A 17,556-nucleotide genomic window follows, 5' to 3' on the forward strand; every position below is an offset into this window, starting at 1 on the left:
TGTGTGTGTGTGTGTGTGTGTGTGTGCTTGTTTTTTTTTGTTTTGCTTTTTAATTTTTGCAGCTTGTTCTGATGCACATGAAGTTCTGAGAAGCACTGGCCTCCAGGATAGAGCAGCTCTCACTGCAGCATTTACTTTCCTCTGTGTCTATGCCTCTGCCATATTTCTTCCTGCACTTTCACATGAATTTCCTCCTATGTCTGGGGCTAACTTTCACTGGGACCTGAAGGATCATTTCTATGATTCATCTTGTCTTCTAGACCATTGCTCATTTTCTGTCACTAACCTGAATCTGTCTTTCTACCTCATGAATGAGACATTACCCCAACATCCCAGGCACAATCATTTCTTTTCCCAAACAACAGAAGCACTCATTTAGGAACCAAGAATTTCCATATTTTACTTTCTTAGAGTCCTTAGGCTAAGCTGACTGTAATTACAATACAAGATTTTGCACGCAGAAAGCAACAAATACTTCACAATATTATTTATTGTTTTATTTCTGTAAGCCACCACCCCACCCAAAAATACTGATTCCAATTCAGTATTCATTTTGGGCATCAAACAGCCCATTTGTTTCTGACACAGTGCAATAGCATTTGTAAAGTTGCTTAACAGTCTTCAAAAATCAGTTTCCTACTTATGTCTTTAAATGTATGAGACCCTAAAGTGCTTAATATATTACTCCATTAAATTCTCACAGTCCTCCTGAAAGAGCCACCATGATCTCTTTTTGAAAAGCAGAAAACACTGGAAATTGAGACTTCATATAAAGAGATCTCTTATATGTACAACATGGTGGCTTGGTTAGCAAAACTGTATTGTATTCTTGAAAATTGCTAAGGAGGTAGAGTTACAGCACTCTTATCACAAAAAGATAAATAATATATATGCTAATTAGTTTGCTTTAGTCATCCAATAGTATATAAATATAAGCACACATATATTTCAAAACATGATACACATGAGAAATATGTTATTTATCAATTAAGATGAATAGTATTTTAAAAAAAGAATTCAATTAACTTTCCCAATGTCCATACCTGGGAAATAGCAAGACTATAAATTATAAAGCCCTATTTTCTTGATTCAGAGCACATGCTTGCTTCTGTGTTATTGACCAAATAATGTAGTTTTAAGTCTTCATCTTGAGTTTAGTGCCAGGACCCCCTGAGCACATGGATCTTTCTTGTGATAAAGTTAGTTCTGATATATTCTTTGGTATCTCTGAATTTTAAACAACCTCAAGCAGTTTTGCACAGAAACGCGAACACTGCAACATACACACATGAATACACATACACTCTAGAAAAATCCAGAAACCAAAAATAATGAAATTTCTTTAAAAATCATGCATTCTTAGCTCCATTCTCCAGAAAGCAAGCCAAAGTGATTATATGTTGCTTCTTTATAGCTGTCTGTACATAGAAGGCGGGATTTTTAAGATAATAAACTACACCTGTTGGATTGTTTAGTCCATTCCAAACACCAGCTGAGATAGTAATTAAAAGTAACATTCCATTGGCAGCCTACCTGGGGTGTTCAACAGCCTGGACATCTTGCAGAAATAGGAGACGTACTGCTCACAGTACTCAGCGCTGCTGGTGATGGCGCTGATCTGGTCCATAGAGGCGCTGTAGACAAGCTGGGTCACAGAGTATTTTTCTGGGGTGTAGCCTATCACAGTCATTGGTGTCTGTAAGTCATGGGACACAATGGTCCACACTTTGTCCTCTGTGGGCAGAAAAAACAAACACGACAAATGGCTCATTAGTATGCAAATGTTTCTTCCAATATCAGGAAATAATTGAGCTGTACTTTCAATGGTATTTTCACTGGACTGGGGTAGAACAGAGTTAAGGATAGAAATTCTTAAAGTAATCTTTTCCCTTTTCATATACTTGGGTTCTAAGGCTTAGAAAGACAAAGTAGAAAGCAATGTTTTTATTAAAAATAAATGTAGGATACCTCCTGAACATGAAGCAAAAAGAACTTGTATATCTGGTCGGTGTTCTCATGTCTGCAGATTGAATATGAGATCAAATATGTTATGATTCTATCCTGACTTTATGACCCGTCAGTTCTCCAGAGAAATAGGATTCGCTCTTTCCTACGTGAACTACACCTCCTCAAGGCACTGGGTCTTCCTACACGCTGTTTGTTCTACTCAGAATGTACATCCTCATCTTGTCAACACCTGTTCTTTCCATCCTGACCCTTCAGACAAAATTCGATGTTACATTATTTGTTATTGAAATATGCTATACATGGGGAGACAAAGCAAATGAATAATTATCTTGGTGTTTTGGGCCCCAAACGTTTCATTATGAGAAAAAGAGAAGCATATATAAGCTAGATAAGGTTAAATGAATATTTGATATAAATATTAATTTTAATTAGAAGCATCACTATGAACCTAAGATGTTATAGTTTAAAATGTAGACATACATTTAACTCTGTACCTGAAAAAGATTCAGAAAAGCTCTAATGCTTAGTACCATATTGCCATCACTAAATACCTTTTTCCATTAAGTGGAAAACTAAGACTTTAGGAAGAACACAGTTCCAGAGCTGGAAATGTATACAATGAAAGAGGAGTTGGAAAAATAGCGCTCTGGAAGCAAACAAGCTACTGGAGACTGAAGCTGTTCAAAAATCTCCAAGCCAAAGAAGAAACAACTTTGACAGCAATAAGAATTTCCGGCAATGGATTAAAACACATCAAGTACATTTATGGTCATAGTTTATTAAACTAAAAAACAAATTCAAATTTGAGAGATCCTGGACAACGAAACTGTTTTGAATACTGGTAAATACAGGCACAGGAAGCATTCAGCCTATCCTTTCTTTGTGAACTGTAACAAATAAATACTCTGTGGAAATACTTCAACTCACAAATGATAGAATGAAAGTCCCATTATCTCATAACCTCTAATTTAGTAGGATGTAAGCAATGATTAATAATGGTGGCCACTATAATCAAAAGAGAAGTTAGAGATGAGGTGTCCTAGATGGGAGGACACAGCTGACATTGCACATTTTACAGAAATGTCAACATAAATCAAGCTTAGAGATGCAACTACTGGTTTCCAGGAAGCATGCAGGAGATGGGAACTTATCAAATGGTGCCAAGGGGAAGGAATCCACAAACTCTATGTTGTACGAAACTGTAGATCAATCTCATTTTTTTTTCAACTTCTCAATTACAAAGGAAGGTGGAAAAAAGAGGAAGGGATGGGAGACTCGGACAAGTCCCTTCATCCTCTAAGCTCTGATGTCCTTGCCACTGTGATGGGGCACTTCTCTATTCTAATCACCTCCTGATTGCTCTTCTGGAGTCAGACAATACAAGCCAGGTTATGTTGTCCCCATCAGAATGTGTTTTCTATGGGGCAATTATTTCAGTCTGTTTGCAAATGGCTTCCTTCAGTTCTTCTGGCATGGCAAAGGGGCTCCTATCTATTTTAGTGAGTCTGTCTCTTTCTGACTTGACTTCAACAAACTGTAATTTATATCTCAACCTGAAGATTTACCTTCACTTAATTAAAGGTCTACTAATTAAGTTAAGTAAGTTCTATCTCTTTTCAGTTACAAGAAGCCTCTGGCAGGGAACTCTCACATGTCTGACGTAACTCCATTCCCTTTTTATTTGTTATTTATTTATTTATTCCTCATTGAGTTTATTGGTACGTGTTTGGTATACAGTACAGTTACATTCATTATTGGGATCTTGTACCTTTACATGACAGGTCTTGGTTCTCATTTTTTCCCCCTGTCCCTGCCCTCCCTTCACCTCCTCCCCTCTCCATTTACAGACTTTTTATTTCCATTTTTTCATTTTCTCCTATTTTTTCTTTCCCTTATTATCTTTCTCCTACCCTTCCCACTTTCCCTACACCTTTAGCCTTTTTCTTTCCATTCCCTTTTTAAACAAATCTATCCAGAGTCTTGTTTTCTAGCAGTACCCAGAACTCTTTTTAAAAATTTAACCCATGATGGTCTAGCATTGCAACCCAACTGCTTTAAAGACTCATGAATCTCTTTCTAATATACTCAAAATAATATTTTTAAAGGCTAATGTATTCACAGCTTTCTGTTACTACAGCAGACACTTCAGGTCATTAACTTGTAGATAAAAGGTTTATTTTGGCTCCCATTTGTGTGGTTTTTCAGTCCATAATAAATTGACTGGGTTGATGTGGTCCTATGGTAGGAGCACATCCAAGGGAAAAGCTGCTCACTCTATAGCCTGGATGAGAGAGAGACAGAGAGAATGAGGAATTGACTATCCTCTTCAAGGGTGCAGCCTCAATGACTGAAAATCTCCTGCTAGGTCCCAGTATTTAAAGTTTCTATCACTTCCCACTAGAACAAAGCATGGGCTGGGGATCAAGTGTATTACAGATAGGACTTGAACATATTTAAGATCCAAAGTCTATCAGCTAACATTAATTTAAGCAAGCAAAAAAATAAAATAGTGATTATCCATTGATGGTATCCATTCTAGATAACTTCAGTGACTTTGAATTCATTAATTGTTTTGTCAAGATTGGTGAGCTTCTTGGCCAGGGATTTAGCTCAGTGGTTCCACTGCCTACTTCACAGGTGCAAGGTTCTGAGTTCGATCCCTGGTACCAAAAACAAACAAACAAACAAAAAAATTCATGGGCTTTTAGCATTTTGGGCCGAGTGACCTCTTGGCCTCAATCTGTCTCCACCTTTTCCACATTTCAGGATCAGAGCTTAGGATGCCATCTTCTTCATCCCATTCAATAAATATTATTGGTCACCTCTATATGATAAACAGATCTATGAAACAGGAAAGATCACAGTGGAAAGCATTCAAACATATTCAGAATTTACATTCTGGCATCCTAGTGGGGGGAAACATAACAAGCAAAACTGTATATAATAAACAACTGATAATAGCAAGGAGAAAAACTAAATTTAGGAAGAGAAGATAGGCCCTATTTATGGAGACTGTACCTTTAAATACAGAGGAAAATTTAAAAAAACCTCACCAAACAGGTAAAATTTGAATGAGCAAAATAGTGGTCCAGTAAGCCATATGAATGTTGGGGGAAAGCTTTCCAGAAAGAGGGAATGCAAATCCATATTTTTAAAATCTTTCAGTTATAGAAAGGCTAAAGTCTGAGATGGAACAGGGTGGGAATGGAAGTTAGAGTTTTGTGTGTTACAGAAGATGATATGGTTTGTACTCAAAGAGCAAAGAAATACTGTCAGTGTTGGAAGGGTTTAGGCAGAAAAATAGCATGTTCTAACTTACTTATAGACATAGTATTCTTTGGATCAATAAAATTATGTTTTTGAAAGATTTGGAAAAGAATATATACACATATAACACACACCTACATACATGTGTATATATTTTATAAAGGTGCATGGATTATATGGATTTTATAAAGACATTTAAATTTTTTTACAGTGTCATGACATTTTAAGAGCATTTCTATGAGAATAGCAAGCACATATAAAAAACAACATGTAAGCTCTATTTTGATGGCAGAAAACAATTACTGTTGATGCATTCTGCAAATTACTTCATAATGTTCATATATTTTATTATACGACAAAGTGGTTCCTTTGGAGCCATTAAGTCTTAAGTGAAAAATGGCTATTAATTTTGTAGGTATCTAGCATTTAGATGAAATAAGATTGTTACATTAGATAGATTTGCCTTTGCTAATATCATAAGTTGTAATGCTAACCATCCTATTCCCACATTCACAGTGTGTTAACACTGTGTGTTGTATTACCATATAAATGTGGAATGCAAGTAAAAACCACTGTAGATGGGAAATTTCTGAATTTATAAATTCCATGTTTACAAAGAAACAATTAATAAACTAGTGCTTTTCAATGGTTTTTGGGTTCCTGGGTTATAAAAATGATCTCTGTAATTACTGGGAACCTAGTATCTTTTTAATTGTGTTGTATTATCAAACACTTAAAAATTGTCATATTGCATATTATTGGAAAAACAACTGATTTAATGATGTGTTTGCCACACTAGACACACATGGATAATACTGAGACACATCACTGTCCTTGCCAATAATGATGCTCTCAATATGAACCAGCTTAGTTATCCTGACATGGCTGTATTAGAAAGGTTCTCTTGCATACTGTACACTTAAAAAGTACCAATAAACTCAATGAGAAAAAAATTTTTAAAAGAAATGATAAAAAAGAAAGGTTCTCTTGTTATGTACACCGATTATTCTGTATCCACACTTCACTTGTAATTCTCAAGTAATTTACTTCATGAGAACATAAGTCTTTGCCTTGCTGGAGCTATAAGCAGGGATGATAAAGGCCAACAGTGATGAATGAAAACAAAAAAAGCAAAAAACAATCCTTTGAGGAATATGACCAGTTTCTTAGTTAGGTATATGTCTATACTCTTGTTTACTTTTCATGTTGTCCATATAGAATCTAAAATTCACATTGAAGATCAAGTCAGTAAAGAGTATGTCCTCATAAAAGTCAGTGGGGCCTGGGTCTAATGGCAAACTTCCTGGTGTTGTATGTTTCTCTATATACAGCTAGGTATTATTTCTCACTTTTCAAACAACACTACTGTGCTAATTAATGCTTAATTTGTTACTCCGGAGCTTTATTTTCTACTTATTAACCTTTCCTCTGAAACAATCCTTAAGAAAAGAGAAATATTGTATCACAGACTACCTAGATTTAAAATAGTATACAAAACTTGTTAAACCAGTTATGGGCAACATAAACATTTCATTGAAACTCCTTAGCTGCTTTATTAGTTAGCCTTGTGTTATTGTACCAAAATACCTGAGTTAATCAACTTATAAAGGTTAAAGGGTTATTTTGTCTTGTAGTTCTTGAAGTTTTAGTCCATCATCAATTGGCTCTTTTGTTTTGGGACTGTAGAAAAGCGACAAATCACTGAGGTGAAAATGTGGTGAGTAAAACTGTTGACCTTATGGCTGGAAGGAGAGAGGGAGGAGAAAGAGACTAGCACCCACAATCCCTATTAAAGACATGCCCCATGACCTAACTTCTCTTCTGGCCCTAACCCCTTAAAGTTTCTACTACTTCCCTCTGGGGAATAAACTTTTAAGTATTTGGAAGAAATTCTAGATTCAAATCACTGCAGCTGTTCTCTTATCTTACTTACTTTTCAGGGCTGAATTTGACCCTTTCATTATTAAAGCAATGCAGCAGGAATGAAGCTATAATGTATGCCTTGCTTAAATTTTTTTATATTGCATGTAAGGGTTGGCTTGCTGGATAAAACTTTCAAACAGTATTTCCCATATCTTTAATTTTTTTCTCCACCTTCTAAACTGTATTTTAATAACTTTGTTTTCTTTGAGCCTACAAGTCTGAATGTTTATTATCCTGATTCAATCAAACAGCATTTTGACATAAACTATGAACAAGATATGAGCAAAGATTTCTAGTTCAATGCTATAGCATGAGTAAGAGTTGTTTTCCAAAACTCAAAAATTTGCAGTCTTGTTGGAACAGTCAGTCAAGGAAATAAAACTACCACTTATAAGAAGTGAAAAGTTTGAATATTAAATATACCAATATAATGTCATCTGGAAAGGATCTATTTTGACTTTATCCTCTTAGATATTAAGAAACCAAATCTCAGAAGAAATAAGTGCTTTACCTAAATGAATATTAAGAGTTAGCATTAAAATGACACAAATCTTTCCCCCTATTCTAGATTTTTGGGCCTTTTTCATTCTACTACTCTGCATTTTTTGACCCTTGGTGATGATATCCTTAGGAAGATATAAAGTTTTTATTGTCTTCTTCAGAGAACTGCAATAATTTTTTGGTGGGAGAGCAACATAAACAAACTCTCTTAGACATTCGAGAACATTATTTAAATAACTCTTAAACCATTACATTAAGAGAAGGGTCATAGATTGGTAATGCACTTCAATCATATATTTAGGGAACATTCACTGAGTTTCTGATCTGTTCTAATGCTCTTTTAGGCTCTGGGATTTCAAAGAAATTTGAGATCTTGTCCTCAATGAACATCTATTTTAGCAGAAATGATGGGATATTAATTTCACAATTACAAATAACAGAAAAGTACTAAAACACAGAAATGTAAAAGTCTGTGGATCTATAAAGTATATTCACCCATTCTTAGAGAACCATGAAGCAACTCACTGGTGATAGTTTCTAGGACAGCTCCACGAAGAAAGAGGAGGTGAAAAGAGTAATTTATCCTTTTTGTTGCTTAGACCAAATACCTTGACCACAAAAAGGATTCAGAAAATGGAAATTAGGGATCCTGGTAGATTGGAAATTGATGTGTGCAATAGAGAAATATAATACTGCAGAGCTGTGACAATTGTGCATGGCCAGAGGTATGGGCGCCGAAATCTTGTGGAGACAGAAGGTTAATTCATGTTTTCAAAAACAAACAGGGTTTCTTTAATATTCATTTATTGCAGTCATATTTAATTTCTCATAATATGCCTCCCATTTGTCTAAGTTTTGCACATATAGCAAGGAGCAAGATATAAAATTCATCATCTTAAGCAGTTTACAATTTAGAATTAAAATGTAGGAAGGAAAAAACAGAGGCAAGCAAATAACAAAAGCTAAAAATTATTTTTTTTAGTATTTTCTAAGAACAAAATCTTTGTAAGACAAAAGAGAATAATTAAGGAGAGAAAAGTGTTGTTATAAGGAGACTGATAAAAAGGGGTGCTTTCTGAAAGGGTATTTGAGCCAATTCAGTATCATTTGAAATTTAGCTGGGGAGAGTTCTTTAGCCTGCATTAGTTGCCAGGCCCAAACTGCAAGACAGGAATAATCTGGCAGATTAATTCTGCTGGAGTAAATAAAGAGGGAGAAGAGGAGGAAATGATACAAGACAGTTGACAGGGACCAGAGATTGCACTTACTTTTAATTCACATTAGGGGTTTCAAATTTTATTTTCAATGTTACTTGGCTTGGTCATAGTCACTTGGCCTAAAGCCACAGTCACTTGGCCTTAAAACTTAAAAACAAGATCTTTGTATGTTTGGAAATTTGATGGTCGTTTTGATTTTGGATGGTAGCAGGGGAGGTGATGAGAACAGGAATTAAAAACATAATTTGAAGACAGATCCGGTAAGACTTGGTAATGTTTTGGATAACATTTGTCAAGGAAAAAATAAGACAAGGATTATTGTGAGGATGTTTGACTGAATGAAAATGATGGTGCCATTTAGTAATATAGGAAAGATTCTAGAAGAATAGATCTCAATAAGGAGACTTAAGACTAAGTAATTGAATAGGTGGAAATAAAATCGGAGAACTATTAGTTCAAACTATTAGCTATATACTATTAGAAATCTTTTTTATGAACTACTGTATAAAAATCTTTCATTAGAAAAAGGAAATGCTTACAATCAGCACTGCTATTCAACATTATGCTGAATTCTTAGCCATGACGATAAAAAGTGAAGCAAAATAATGATTCTAACAATTGGATAGAAGAGAGCTGTTAAGTTTTCAAGCATAATAGAAAAATCTTGAATTTGATAAAAATCATATAAAGTAAGAACAATACACAAAATCAAGCATGTTCCTAATAATAATGAATAAGAATATATAATGTTAGATAAAATTCATGATGTAAAATTTTCCTTCTCAAAATCTATGCAAGATCTGCATGAACAAAACTTTGAAATCTTGTCTAACAATATTAATAAGAATCATATTTATGAAAAAATCTTTTATATTAGTGGTTTAAGAGTAAAATAAAGATATCAACTCCTTAAAAATAAGCTAGTAAATGTATTTTCAGTCAAAATCACAGTAATCAGTTTGTGTGTCTCTGTAAATGAAATTGAGCGACTGATACAAAAATTCATAAAGAGAGGCCACTGTCACGAATAGCCAAGGCATTCCTGAAGAATGATGCAGAGAGAACGCGCTGATCAGAAAATGTGACTAAGTTGGCTGGGTACAGGTATATACTACTAGAATAATGAAATACGTTTCTAAAACTTGAAGCAAAATCTATGTGTATATGGAGACTTTATCTTAATTTAGAGTTTGTATTAGATAGCTATGAGAAGTTTGTAATTGTTTATCTATATTAGACAAATAAAATGTAGTCCAGTATTTAATCCTACACAAAATCTATTGCCAAGGGATTAAAGACCTAGCAATAAAGCACAGCATCTAAATACATAGAAGAGGAAATAAAATAGTATTTCCATTATTTGTATAAACAAGAAAGAAATGAACATATTTAAAGGGAAAAGGGGAGTGCCTATATGTCTGTTAAAATTGAACTCTCGTCTTTGTCAAGGTACCATAATCCATGTAAGAAATTAACCCCAGAAGAAGAAAAGTTATTTTTGAAATATAGATCTGATGAAGATTAGCATTAAGCTACCTTGAGAACTTCTAAAAGTTATAACAGAAAGAAATTAGGCAATATATATTATATATTTATATATATCAGTAAATGTATATTGGAATATATATATATATATGTACATATACTCACATATATATATATATATATGTACACATACTCACATATATATATATATATATATATATGTAAAAAAGCTAAAATATAAAGATATGTCTTCATTGTAGCTAGGGAAATATGCAAATTAAAACAGTAAGATTTACATCATGTTTGTCTGATTGACAAATATTTGAAATTTCCAGAATTCTGGGGGATATAAACATCTAGTCCTTTCACATCATGATTCTAGCAACTTCTTTGGAAGACAATTTGGCAATAACTAATACATTTGAAGATGAGAATATCCTGCAATTACAATTATTTCTAGTTATATATTCTAGAGAAATTCTTTAACCTTTTTATAAGAATATACGATGTTTGTTGTAGTAATTAAAAACAACTTAAAATTTTATCTAAAAAGATTAGAAGATAAAATAAACTGTTGTCATACAATTAAATATTTTAAAAATTGAAAATAAACCACCTGGAAGTATATTGATTAATATGAATTAACTTCAAAGTCAAAGCATTATGGAAAATTTACAATATAATGTTGCTGTAAAGGTTAAAAACAAAATACGGATAAAATATAGTAAGTATTTAGAAAGGATTAGGTTGGGCTTTTATTTTATAGTTGTCATTCTTAATCTGGGTGTCTGATACAAACAAGAAATATTTTATATTGAAGCAAATGAGATTGCCTTGCTTCAGTTAAACTTCACATAACCAAACACACAGATTCACAAAAATAATGAGCAAATACTGGTAACTTAACAAAAGCTATGTGTACTTTACTGAATAATTGACCAAATAATTTCTTAGCTAGCATTTCTAATCATGGAAAGAATTAATTCCTACAGAACTGCTTGTAAAACATTTGGGTAAGAACCCAGACTAATATTAGATTATATATATTTTTTGTAGTCATTTGTAACAGGATTCATTTGAAAGTTTTATCAGTCTTCCCAGTTACATAAGTTTATTGTATAATAAATATAAAGGTTATTATTTCGTCTAGAAGATTAACTCTATGACTGTGATCTTGCCAACGTGATTGAAACCATTAGAAATCGGCAGCTGGCATTATTTTTCTCCCCAGATATGTATTGTGTTAGCATTGCATGTATAACTATAAGCCTGGACTCTAATCTGAAAACCGCCTTCCCGCAGGCTGGGGTAGTAGGGTCATGGCAGAACCTAGCTGTGTCAGCAGCTTTACTCCCTTGTGCAGAAACCACGTGTGGGAAGCAGATGGAACGCCACAGGATGCTTGGAGGAGACCAGCACTTGAGCGCCTAGGTTGTTCCTCAGGTGGTAGAAGTGTTGATTATTTTTAAGCTTACAATTCCAGTCCAGAGAAGGTGATGCCAGGCCTCTGAATACGTTTACATAATAGGAGATCATTCTCACCCATTTGAAAAACAATTGGGAACTTATCTGTCTTTTTTCTTTTTCTCTGAAGATATTAGCTATGTTCTGGGAAGAAGAGTATTTGTTAATGTTTTGTTCCATTGAGGAAGTGTTAAAATTGTTTTACAATACAGCTGGAACTACTGACTACATTTATATCAATACTTCAACAAGCTCAGCTTCTGTTTGCTTTTTCCCTCACACTGGGGAGAGATGCAATTTGGGTCTTTTAGGTGGCTAAGAGTTCAAATGCAGGACAGGAAGTTTTCTAGCCTGTGTAACAAGGACAGTTACTCTTGGATTCTTGTTGCTGTCATCTGTAATTAGATTTTAATCTGAATTCAGATGTGGAGGCTAAAGAAATGTCATCTTGGATCTAACCATTTCTTTGAACTTTTAATCTTTGACTTATGATTTCTGTGGACTTTTAAAGGTATCATTCCCTATTATTTTAAAATACTTTAGGACCTATTGTTTACATTTGGTTAAAAAACAGAGATAAACAAAACAGCAGCATCAAAAAACCCACTCCAAATATCACCTCCATGACAGATTCCTAGCCTTAGGTGTTATATGCTGAGTGCCCCTGGGGTAGGGCCTTGTCCCTATGTCCCTCTCTCTGGAAGGTTTTCCTGCCTGAAGGCTCTAAGGTAGCCTCCCTCGCCTGTGTATTCTTGATTCAGAGAATGTGAAGTCCACCCTTCCATACATTGTATTAAACTTCTAAAGCCCTTCTCTATTTTCCCCATAGCACCATCACCTACTAACTGTATTACTTACCACCTTTTAACATAGTACATAATTACCTATTTGTGTTATTTGTCTTGTATCTGCCTCCCTTACCACTTTCCTCATGAGCTATAAACTCCAGGCTCTAGAATTTAATTATTTCCCTTTGTAGATTTAGTTCACTCAATGCCTAGAATAGTCCCACCAGTCTGCAGAAGTTCAATAAATGTTGTGCTCATAAGATACATTAACCTTTCTTCATTTAGTTTCCAAGAAATCTCTCTCTCACTACCACCAATGATCCCAATAAAACACACATTCGAATTGTGTTCATGAGATTATAGTTTCCCACCAATATTAAATTTCAAAAACCACTGCAAGGGTGCACCTTGAGATCATAATGTTAAAGGAAGTAACTCAAACACAAGCATGGCTTCTCTTATATGAAAACAATATATATAAATAAAAGATAATAGAAAAAAATTGTAATCCTGTGTGGACACTGTATCTAAAAGTGTACCTTGACTTAGTACTATTGTCTTACATATACTATATTATATATTCACTGGTCTATTAGTCTGGCTTTCAATATGTATATATGATAATTAACTTTATAAAGTCTTATAAGACAAATGTATCTGATGCTGGAAAAATTAGGTATGGGGGAGAGAAGAGAATTGAGATCCAGGCTTGATGACTCATATCTGTAATCCTTACACTCAGGAGGCTGAGGCAGGAGGATCCCTGTGAGTTTGAGGCCAGCTAGGGCTATATACTGAGTTCAAGCTCAGCCTGAACTACACAGAGAAACCCTGTCTCAAACACCCCCTCAAAAGAAATTGAAATGTGTTATGTACATGTACAACTCCCTTACAGTGAACATAATCATCACTTAGTACAAATATGCGCTAATAAAAGTAAAAAATATCAACTTAGAAAGGGTTCACAGGTGAAACAATGGGAAGTCTTTCAAATTTGATAGTAATTTGATAAAAATAACAGTATCAAGTATTTGACATGGATGCCGGCATATGTGTTGCTTTACTTACAATATTTACAAGCTATGAAACTGCAAAGATTTCTAAGAGAACAACATGAAAAGATGTCCAGGGGACAGCGACACTTTAAAACATCACCGTTTTCCTTCTGAGGTGGACAGTGAAACAGTGACGAGTGGACAGGCTCCTTAGTGACAGGGAGGCAGAGTCCAGAGGATCTGAGCTTGCATTTATTGAGTAACTTGCTTTACTTTAAGCACAGTGCTAGGTCCTTGGCACCTGAAGACAAACACTGCATTTTCCGCCAGCAAAGAGTTAGTGACAAGAAGGTAGACAAAATAATTGCAGTAAATCTCAAAAAGTAAACATATGTTGTCAGATAACTGCCACAGGAACTCAAGGAATGAGATTTAGCATATAAATTACAAACTCACTTAGAACCTACATCAAATTCTTAATACATGTAATACTTAAAAATATTCTAGTGTTGTATTTCACATGTATCCATATATTGTTGTTGGAGAATTTTATTTTCACTTAGCAGTTAAACTTAAGTCTGAACAGACTAATCTGAGAAATTACACTGCTCCTTGTCATTTCAATCTGAAAAGCTTTGATGTAGGGGAAAGCACACAATTGCAATGACAGCTGGATTTGCTGAACAGGACAGTCTTGTCAGATGGATCTTCCTTTCATGTTGAACCTGGCTCACATCCCTGTCACGCCAAATATCAAACACATCCAAGTAATTTATGTCCTTGGGGACCATGAAGGTTGTGGTAGAGGTGACTTCCCGGGAGAGGGGTCATAGCTTTTTTCTTCCTCTTCCAACCCAGGCACCAAACTTCATTAAAGATTTTCTTGATGAAACAGATACCCTTTTTTCACCTTGGAAGAAAATCCCCAAATAATCAACTCCTCTAGGTCTCTAATTCTTCCCATTAACTCAGTTTCTATTCACTGAAGCAGCCCCCATCTGAGGAACATTAGCAAGACAGTCTGACAGATTACATTCCTTAGTGAGGATAATTAGCTAGAAATAACTTTTCAGAGAAGAAAAACGCTTAAGACAGCACTGTGAACATATTCAAGGGACCTAAAACTAGTGTTATTACTTTAATTTTAACAGCACTACAAATGTATTAGGTGATTTCACTTTTTTTCTCTCTGAGGCTTAGCAAATATAAATGCACCTCTCACCCCAGCAAATTCTGCCCACATGCAAGGAATACTCCCGAACTGTGCTAGCATTTTCTGTAATTCCTTAAGTCTCAGCTTCTAAGCTCTTTGCTAGAAAAAACTGCTCTTTTCCCAGGTCCTCAATTCCAGGCCAACTTCAGATTCACTGTCTCATCTGCTGCCCTAAAACTTCAGTTTACCTCCCTGTGAGCATTTGTGCAAATAACATCTGTGCTGCAACCACAACTCTGGGAAGATGCCCAAGGGCAATATGGGTGCCTTTTCAGTGCCTAATCTCTATTGGCTGATATCAACACCTCCTATTGGTACTCAAGAGCTCAACAAATAGGAGTTGAATTAATGAAGTAATGTTAAAAGCAAAACAAATAAAGGTGTGGTCCTCAGTCATCTGGCCCCCTGAAGCCCAAGCAGATATAGGTTGAATTTTTTGCATAAATAGGGTTACGATTACCCCTAATGCTAACAAACCTCCTCATTTAAAATTGAAAAGATCCAATTTTATAGGGGAAATGTTTGAAAAAAATGAATGAATTTGTCAATTCTTTGCAAGGAGACAGCAAAGGGACTATAAAATCATTAATTTTGTCACTACTACTTGAGTATTCTGGCAATGCTAAGGCAATTCTTTTATGGAACATGATAATTATTTCTGTGATCTAAAAGATTGCCAACCTTGGCCATTGGTCAAGCATCTGGAGGTAGCATGGGCCCCAATTCACCTCAGAAAGGAGAGCCACGCCTTCTCCTGCTCCAGCCTCCATCGCTCAAGCACCAGGAAGGTAGCCACGCGGGCACCCCTGAACTCCCATAAGTACCCCCCACCATGCACTCTCAGACCTCCTGACTGTTCTAGTCTTTAGACCCACTCTGCAGAGGCAGAGGTAGTCATCAAGGGTATGTTTCTGAGTTCCCAACTTTGAACATCTTTAAAGAAAGGGTGTGGGAAACCTGTAATAGAACGTTGTGGAGTTCAACCATTCAGAAGGTTGGGGAACTCAAGCTGGGCCTTGCAGCCTGAGGTCAGTCAGCATCATGGGGCTCAGCCATCGGCTAAATGAGACCAGGGGTCTTGTATCCTCACTCTGTCTGAGCCATTAAATGGTAAATACACTATATTGAAATTTTGTTCACTGAACACATGTTCTGGACTGCTTCATGATTTCAATTTAATTGAAATGATTTAAGGGTGATAGACTAGTGACTACCACAGGTGGTCAGTGTCCAAATTGTGCTTGATATTAATGTGTTGATGATTGTATCAGTTGTGATAAAGCATTCCTGTTGATGGGATGCGCTGTTTTCTCTGATCTTATGAAGATGAGAATGTCTGTGAGTCGTTAGAGACAAAGAAGCTAGGGTGCAACTATATCAGGAAGATTTGGGTGATAACCCAGATATTAAACCAAGGATAGTCCGACAACAGAAATAAAAATGAGAAAACACTTAAGCAAGACACAAGGACAGACTTCCAGTTCACCAATGGCAAACAGTAGGGCAAATGAGGATGAAAAGGCCAAGACACCAAGACACCCTGAACTCAAAGCACAGGAAGTAACAAAACAGATCAATCAGGCTCTAGAAAAATTCAAAACAGAAATAATTTCCCAGATAACCATAGAGATAGTGAGCAAAATGGAAGTGGTGATTCGAGACTCTAGAGCAGAAACTGACAAAAAAATAGATGAGCTCAGGACCATGATAGAAGCCATGAAGGCCCAGCATAAGAAAGAAATGGAAAAAATAAACACCCAACATAGGAAAGAAATGGAATCCATAAAACAGATTCAAACAGATATCCAGGAGATTAAACACGCCATTGAAAGTGTACACAACAGAATGAAAGAATGTGAAGATAGACTCTCAGATATAGAAGATAAGATTTCAGTCAGTGACCATGAAAAGAGTGATCTCTTAAAAACAGTAAGGGATCATGAGAAATCGATCCAACAACTCCTAGATGATACAAAAAAGAATAACATAAAACTGATAGGAATACATGAAGTAGCAGGAGAAAATACAAATGACTTTAAAAAAGCTGTTTGCAGAATTAATAACAGAAAACTTCCCAAACAGAAGGGAAGAATTTGACATTCAGATAATGGAGGCATATAGGACCCCAACTAGCTACAATAAAAAAAAATCTACACCTAGACATATAATAATCAAGATCCCAGAAACCCAACAGAAGAACAAAATACTACAAGCAGTAAGAGAAAAGAAACAAATCACATACAAAGGAAAGCCCATAAGAATCACAGCAGACTTTTCAACACAAACCCTTGGGGCAAGGAGAGCCTGGAATGAGATATTTCAAGTACTAAAAGAGAACAACCTCCAAACTAGACTGATGTATCCTGCAAAACTCTCTTTCAAAATGGATGGAGAAATAAGACACTTCCACCACAGAGAACACCTGAGAGACTACATAAATACTAAACCAGCACTACAAGCAATTCTAAACAAGATCATAGAAAAAGCCAATGAAGGCAACAACACCATGAGGCCCAACAGAGCAAGTCAAATAGGCAAGACAAGAAATTAAAAGGAGAAGGTGAAAAAGTAAAAAGAGTCAACAGAAGGCCAATAATCTGTCAATAATAAGTCAGTACATATCAGTTATAACCAGCAATGTCAATGGCCTCAACTGACCAATCAAGAGAAATAGACTGGCAAAATGGAATAAGAAGCAAAATCCAACAATATGTTGTATACAAGAAACACACCTA

General features: G+C 35.3%; 1 protein-coding gene across 3 annotated transcripts in view; it reads right to left on the minus strand.

Moving 5' to 3' along the window:
* Cntnap2 (contactin associated protein 2) overlaps nt 1-17,556 on the minus strand; it is a 2,025,293-nt gene that overhangs the window by 708,624 nt on the left and 1,299,113 nt on the right. For all 3 annotated transcript variants that reach the window (XM_010638580.2, XM_033764477.1, XM_019209676.2), the window contains one exon: nt 1,534-1,734. In XM_010638580.2, coding sequence (XP_010636882.1) covers nt 1,534-1,734 — 201 coding nt within the window. The remainder of the gene's footprint in view (nt 1-1,533; nt 1,735-17,556) is intronic.

Source organism: Fukomys damarensis, unplaced genomic scaffold, assembly GCF_012274545.1.
Source record: "Fukomys damarensis isolate Sample0158 unplaced genomic scaffold, DMR_v1.0_HiC HiC_scaffold_16, whole genome shotgun sequence".
NCBI lineage: Eukaryota > Metazoa > Chordata > Mammalia > Rodentia > Bathyergidae > Fukomys > Fukomys damarensis.